The sequence below is a fragment of the Hibiscus syriacus genome, unplaced genomic scaffold (assembly GCF_006381635.1).
Source record: "Hibiscus syriacus cultivar Baekdansim isolate YM2019G1 unplaced genomic scaffold, ASM638163v2 tig00110384_pilon, whole genome shotgun sequence".
Classification (NCBI taxonomy): domain Eukaryota; kingdom Viridiplantae; phylum Streptophyta; class Magnoliopsida; order Malvales; family Malvaceae; genus Hibiscus; species Hibiscus syriacus.
The window spans coordinates 7,581,590-7,588,212 of record NW_024062715.1 but is presented as its reverse complement, the minus strand read 5'-3'; the positions used below and the strand labels follow the sequence as shown (position 1 = coordinate 7,588,212).

Below are 6,623 nucleotides of genomic sequence, written 5' to 3'. Positions count from 1 at the left end.
TAAGCATGATACATTCATAAAAATTATACCATAATATAAATAGATTTTAAATGTTTTTATAAATAGATTTTGTTGAATTGATAATTAGTCAGGCAGATGATCTGATGATAAATTTGACTTGATACCCAAATTAATCACAACGGAATTAACCAATATTACTACCCAGAGAAATAAAACAAATTGAATCAAAATAAAACAAGCTTCCACCTTTATAGAACACAAAGTGTTTTCTTTTTCGTCTGAAAATCCCGTTTGTGAATACCAAGTCGATCCATCTTCTTGATTCTCCATTTTTTTTCTTTGCCTTTTTGTCTCTTCTTGGTTGAATCTTTGAAGGAAAAACAAAACTAAAGAAAGAAAGATGGGATGTTCAGAAACTAAACTAGCTGAGTCCAAAGCTCGGTGGCGATCGACTGGAATTGTTTCCTTACGTGACGCTAAATTGAAGGCAAGAAATTCCTTTTTATTTACGTTTCTTTTCTTTATATGCTTTGTGTATTGGAGGATGTAAATTGACATGTTAAATTACTATGGTTTCTGGGTTTTGCTTAATTTGTCTCTTTCTATGAGTTTTAAAAAGTCCTTTGTTGTTTATGATTGGCCAATTATGCTCCATTTGTATGCACTTTCTTCCCCCCCCCCCCCCCAAAAAAAAGCTTTATATCGGTTTTGTAAAAAAGTGAAATGTCTGTTATTTACATGTTGAAGATATTTTCTGGGCTTTTCTTAATTCGGTTGAATCTAGGTTTTAGTTTTTATTTCTTAAGATGATAGGACAATAATGCCCCATTTATATGCAACTTCATATGTTCTTTAAGTTTTATAGTATTAGTTTTGCATCAATATCTGTTGTTTATATGTTGAGGATATTCTCAATTCATTTTGTTTTAAGAAAAGCCTTCTTTTTGGAGAGTGAAATACATGACTGTGTTTTTATATGGACAAAATTTGGTTAAATTTTGTTTCTTGTTATAGTCATTGGTTATATTTATTCGATCATGGTTTTGTTTTTAACAGTTCTGTATACTTTATAGTAGCTTTCTGAAAGAAAATATCAAGTGGCATTCAAAGAAAGCCTTAATCTAATATGTATGCCTGGTGTGGGAACCGATTACAATTAAATGGATGCAGGGTTCATGTTAATTTGTTATTGCAAAATCTTGTGCCTCATTGATCGAGAAACGTGGTAGTTTTAACGACTTCCAATGACGATTCTTGCATCTGTTTCTTCTAAGTATGATGAAGGGTGTACTTTGGTTTTGAACAGGGTTCATTTTAATTTTTTTTACTAAACTCCCAGTACCTGATCGTCACATCAGGTCTCCAACTATGTTGGAGTGTTGACTTTGTCTAAAGGTCCTGACTATTCTGAAGTCGAGCCGGGTCTGAGGCTCTGAGCTCAAATTGCATACATTATTGATTGAGAAACATTGTAGTTTATATGACTTCCAATGGGGATTCTTGCATTTGTTCCTTGTGTGTTTGATGAATGTGACTTTGATACTGAACAGAGTTCATCTATTACAGTTAAATAGATGCAGGGTCATGTCTATTTTTTTGGTCCAAGACCCTTAGTATTTGGTAGTCACATTGACCCTGATTATTCTGGAATCGAGCCAAGTCGGCCTTAAGATTTATACCTTTTTGGTAGTTCAAATGCATTCCAATGGTGATTCTTGTATTTCTTCACTTTGACTTTCAACAGAAATTTCCCGATGAAGTTCTTGATCTGGACAAATCTGTGCGAACTCTCGATTTAACGCAAAATAAATTAGGTATGACCCTTTCCAACTTGTGAATTGGATTAAACAATGGAAACATGGTAGATTTTTCCTACTATATTTGGACTTGTTTATACGTCAGACATAGGTATTGTTAGATATTTCTAAGACTCTTATGTATTTGGAGGATCTTTTGATGTCATATTTCCATATCCATGTGTCAGACATGAATAGCAACTCAAAGAAAGGTGTTTCAAAAATAAGGAGTCCGAGCAATATATGTTTTTTTAGAAATCAATCAAACATGATTTCCTTAGTAAGGAAGGAATATCATTTCTTTTTCGATCTCAAAACCTGGTTCCATGAAGCCTTAAGTTTCTTAGTTACCATTCTTAGTCAATTTTTATCCCTCAATGCAGTTGAAGTTCCTATGGAGATCAGCAAACTAGTCAACATGCAGCGACTGGTAAGATATTTTTCAAGTGTTGCTTACAACATGCAAGTTTTCTTTCTATGTTACTCAGATTTGGGTGTCATATACAAATATGTATTCACATGGATATGGTCAGATTTTCTAAGTTTTCCATGTTTTTGGAGTGTTTTCAGAGGTAGTATCCTTGTTTTGGGCACAAATGGAAAACACAGATACATCAACACATAATAAATAAAAGTATGAGTAACTTAGGTTTCTTTCAGTACATGAATATTAAATATGTTTTCAAGTCAATCATGTTAGTTGGTTGACTCTTTTCTCTATGCCATTTGTTGTAATTAAAGGGAAAACAAAATAAAGTTTAGCTTACAGCTATGTTGCTCTAACTTTTTATGTTTCTATAAGTAATTTTTATGTGACACCTATGTCTGGCACATTTCAGAAATAAGAATGAGGATATGACCCTCAAAAAACTCTCCAAATAAATTAAATTATTAACGTATCCACGTCAGACACATATCAATATCCAACACTTGCACACGAATCCAAATAAACACAGGCTTACGGTTTGCACCATCCTTTTCATATCACTTTCATATTTTGGTCACTATTTGTGAATTCATTACATTTTGGAAGACTGGAATGCACTGTCTTTTTCAGCTAATGCTTTGCATTGGAATGCATCGGTTTCTAATGAGTATTTGCATATGTTGCTGTGACTCTTCATTTTGTTTGAAGTATCCGTGTCTGACATATATTCAAATATGATTATAGAGATATAATCCTTCAAGGAACCCCACAAATACATGCAAGAACTCAGATAAAATTGAACACATGACCGTATCCGGCACTCATATCTGAATCTAAGCAACCTAAATTTGCATGTCTCGTTAGCATATTGGGGACATGAAAAAATATGAAAACTATGTTGTTTCGATTCTTTTTTTCTCTTGGAAGTATTATCTGTGTCCGACACTCATACTAGACACATGGATATGTTGGATATGACCTCCAAAACCTTTCAAATACATGGATCAGAAAATATGGACATGCCTGTATTAGATTCATATTTGTATTTGTATCTTACATTTATTCCCCCGTCCGAGTAACACAGAGTAAAATTACTGAAGTAGCTCTCTTCTTTTTTACCTTCCAGATATTAGCCTCTAATCATATTCAGGGATTACCTAGTGTTCTGGGGAAGCTTCAGTCTCTGAAAGTTATGGTACTCGATGGGAACCGAATTACTTCTTTGCCAGATGAATGTAAATTAAGTAACAAATTCTTAAATGCATTTGTTTGCCTCCATTGTTTGCAGATTTGCTTCAGTGCATTGTCTGCAAACTTCATGGGGTAAATGTACTGTCTCATTGGCTTCTAACTGTATTTCTTTCAGTGGGTGAGCTGGCAAGACTCGAGAAGTTATCGATTTCTGGAAATATGCTAACTTCCTTACCCGAGGCTATTGGCAGGTTGCGCAATGTAAGTGATCTGTGGCGCTCCAAGTCTACATTTCTATTGAGTATCTGTGTTCAGCACAGAGACATGGCGATATGACCTTTAAGGATCTTCCAAAATGGAAAACTTAGAAAAGATCGTAACTGTGTCAAAAACAAACTTGTATAAATGTATTTAACACTTTAATCCATGTAACATGGTGTGAAACTGTCTGCTATACTCCTTGGTTTTGCATATATTTGCATGTTTGTGTGGTTGAACATCTAAGCACCATAGTAATCTCGAGATTAACCAATTTGATTGTAATGAAGAATGAGAAAAACAACACCGGATATTAGACATTGTTTAAAGAACTAAATACCTATGATAAGTAACGGGAGGGGTACGGTTGCTTTGAATGTTACATATAGTTCCTGGATCTAATTTATGTTTGATTATGCAGTTGTCGCTGCTTAATGTGTCTAGTAACAAGTTAAAGAATCTTCCTGAATCAGTTGGGAGTTGTTCTTCTTTGGAAGAACTGCAAGCAAATGGTATGCTTCTGGATGTATATTTACTTATGTTGTTCTGATTCTTCGTTCTTCTTAGAAAATGTTTTTGGTTACGGGTATGGAGATATGGCCCTCAAAGACAATCTAGATACGTGTAAAACACAAGAAGAAACTGATCCTCCTTAGCTTTGGACATAGATCTGTCATGAATCTGTTGGGAAATGGTTTATTCTCATAATGATGGTGCAGCAATCGACTATGTTACTTGGATTCCGAAGTTTGTGTTGGATTCCAAATGTGTACAGGAAACTACATGAAAAATGAACAGTCAAGAGTAACACTGTCGATTAGGACTTATTTATCCAAAGTTATGGCATATAATATATAGACCAATGAAAATAAAATGTTATGCTTTGATGCATTAATCCTATTTCTACAACTCACAACTTTATGATTTCCCCTACCTTTTTCAGATAATCTTATCGAAGAACTTCCTGAATCTATTTGCAACCTTGTTCATCTAAAGTCACTTAGCTTAAACAATAACAAAGTCATCCAGGTAATAACTGCTTAGTTCCAGTCATTTCTAACATCCTCATGCTTTACGATAATTGTCATGATTGATCGATTGACAAGGTATCCTCAATTCTCTGGACCACATCGCACTGTGCTTGCTCACAATCCAGTATTGTCCTCTCTGGGGGCCATGGATCCCTGTCACCTGAGTATCAGAATTGCATATAGTCCTCTTATTTGGGGAAGTCCTGGATTCAAACCAGGGGAGGAATACTTTTGGGTAATAAAGCCTTAAGGGACCTGTGGGTGCCCGAAGAGGACAATGTCGGATTGTGGGCACCCTGTGACACAATGCAGCCCAGGGAAATGAAAGTACCTTGCATAAATGACACAGTGTCGATTTATTTTTAAAATTATCCCTATACGGCATTAATGTTCATACATGTGAGAATACGGCCTCTAGGGATCCTCCAAATACATCAAAAAATTTAGAAAAATCTTAGCATATCAATGTCGGGTATCTGGGTACGAGAATATGATCTCAAAGGATCCTCCGAATACATAGAAAAACTCAGAAAAATCTTATCATATTCATATCCATTGCTTGAGGACAATGTTTTGTATATATAGTCTGATATCTCTTGCTTGACAGATACCTCCTAAAATATTGAAAAACTGCAAAGCTCTCCAGAATTTCTCACTTCATGATAACCCGATTTCGATGTCTCAGTTTCAGCAAGTAAGGTTCTGCATTCTCCATGACTCACTGCCAAATTTGGTTAAAATTTTTCTGAAATATCTCAAATGCTTCATATGCTTATATATGTATATAGATGGATGGATTTGAAGAATTCGAAGAAAGGAGGAAGAAGAAGTTCGACAAGCTACTTGACTCGAATATAATGCTCGGTTCCAAAGGCCTTGATGAGGGTCTTGATCTATAACTCCATTGCATTGGATCTTCTGGTAAGATTGAGTCTTACAGCAAACTATTGGGCTTTCGTTCCAAAAACAACCTTGAATTCAGTTCGGCCATTGTCTAGTCGAGTTTGAACACTTCGAGCTATTCAGTGAGGTTGAACTTGAATATCGTAAATTCGTAATGCTCGAATCAATTTCTCTTGAGCAAGTTGATTTGAGCCTATATGTATCCTACTTTGATCGTAGCATCATGCGGATTCAATATCTAATTAAGTCGTATATGTTTCAGTTATTTTGTATTTGTAGACTCGATTGGCAATTAAATTAAGCTATATTTTCTTTCTTCTTTTGAACAAGATGGAAACAGGTCGAGTTCGAATTCGAGCTTAAGCAGTCGGGAGGAGCGTGCGAGCATGTGGCCACTATCTTGACAACATTTGAGTCGAATAGATTGCGGTTGCAGTTTGCACTCGGATGTATACTTCCAAGACAAAGAACAATGTATACTTACAGATTTATGTTGGATTTCTTTGTAAACTGATTACAACAACTATACACACGTATACATTTCATCAACAGTTTGGCTTCTATTCTTTTATCAGGTTAGATGAGTTGATCAACATGATTTTGGCTTCTATAAATTATTCAGTCTATATCTACCTAAATTCATAAAACGATATGGATATTATCATATATGGTATTTGTACTTTGATAAAATATTTAATATAATATATGACTTCTAAAATATCTAATGCGTTACATGTGTTTTGATAAAATGTGTAGTAATAATATTTTTAAAATGTATAATGTAATACTTAAGTGAGTGATTAATAAAATATCTAGTGTATAGTATATGTATTTGATAAAACATTCAATGTGATATTTAAACTATCATTTTATATATTATTACAGTACTTGTGAATTTTCGTTGGCTGAATCGACCCTTACTAATTGTGTGAATCCAGTTATCATAATAATACACGGAAATTAATAGCGTATATACATGAAATGATCATTCATGTATCATATTTGACAATTTAATAACGTATATATCAAATTAACTATTTTATCAAAAATATAAAT

At 34.2% G+C, this 6,623-nt stretch overlaps 1 protein-coding gene across 1 annotated transcript; it reads left to right on the top strand.

The window, feature by feature from the left end:
* The first annotated feature begins 345 nt into the window (after positions 1-345).
* LOC120122086 (plant intracellular Ras-group-related LRR protein 7-like) lies at positions 346-5,591 on the top strand. The gene is made up of 9 exons (XM_039141328.1): positions 346-448; positions 1,706-1,775; positions 2,141-2,187; positions 3,311-3,419; positions 3,551-3,636; positions 4,055-4,145; positions 4,577-4,662; positions 5,272-5,358; positions 5,453-5,591. The coding sequence occupies exons 1-9, from the start codon at positions 362-364 to the stop codon at positions 5,561-5,563; spliced, it is 774 nt and encodes a 257-aa protein (XP_038997259.1). The 5' UTR covers positions 346-361; the 3' UTR covers positions 5,564-5,591.
* Positions 5,592-6,623: the final 1,032 nt, after the last annotated feature.

Bases quoted from the DNA above. Each gene is read 5' to 3' on its own strand.
- LOC120122086 (XM_039141328.1), top strand. From the start codon at position 362: ATGGGATGTTCAGAAACTAAACTAGCTGAGTCCAAAGCTCGGTGGCGA. The intron at 449-1,705 runs GCAAGAAATTCC...GACTTTCAACAG, and splicing joins TACGTGACGCTAAATTGAAG to AAATTTCCCGATGAAGTTCT. The intron at 3,637-4,054 runs GTAAGTGATCTG...TTGATTATGCAG, and splicing joins CTATTGGCAGGTTGCGCAAT to TTGTCGCTGCTTAATGTGTC.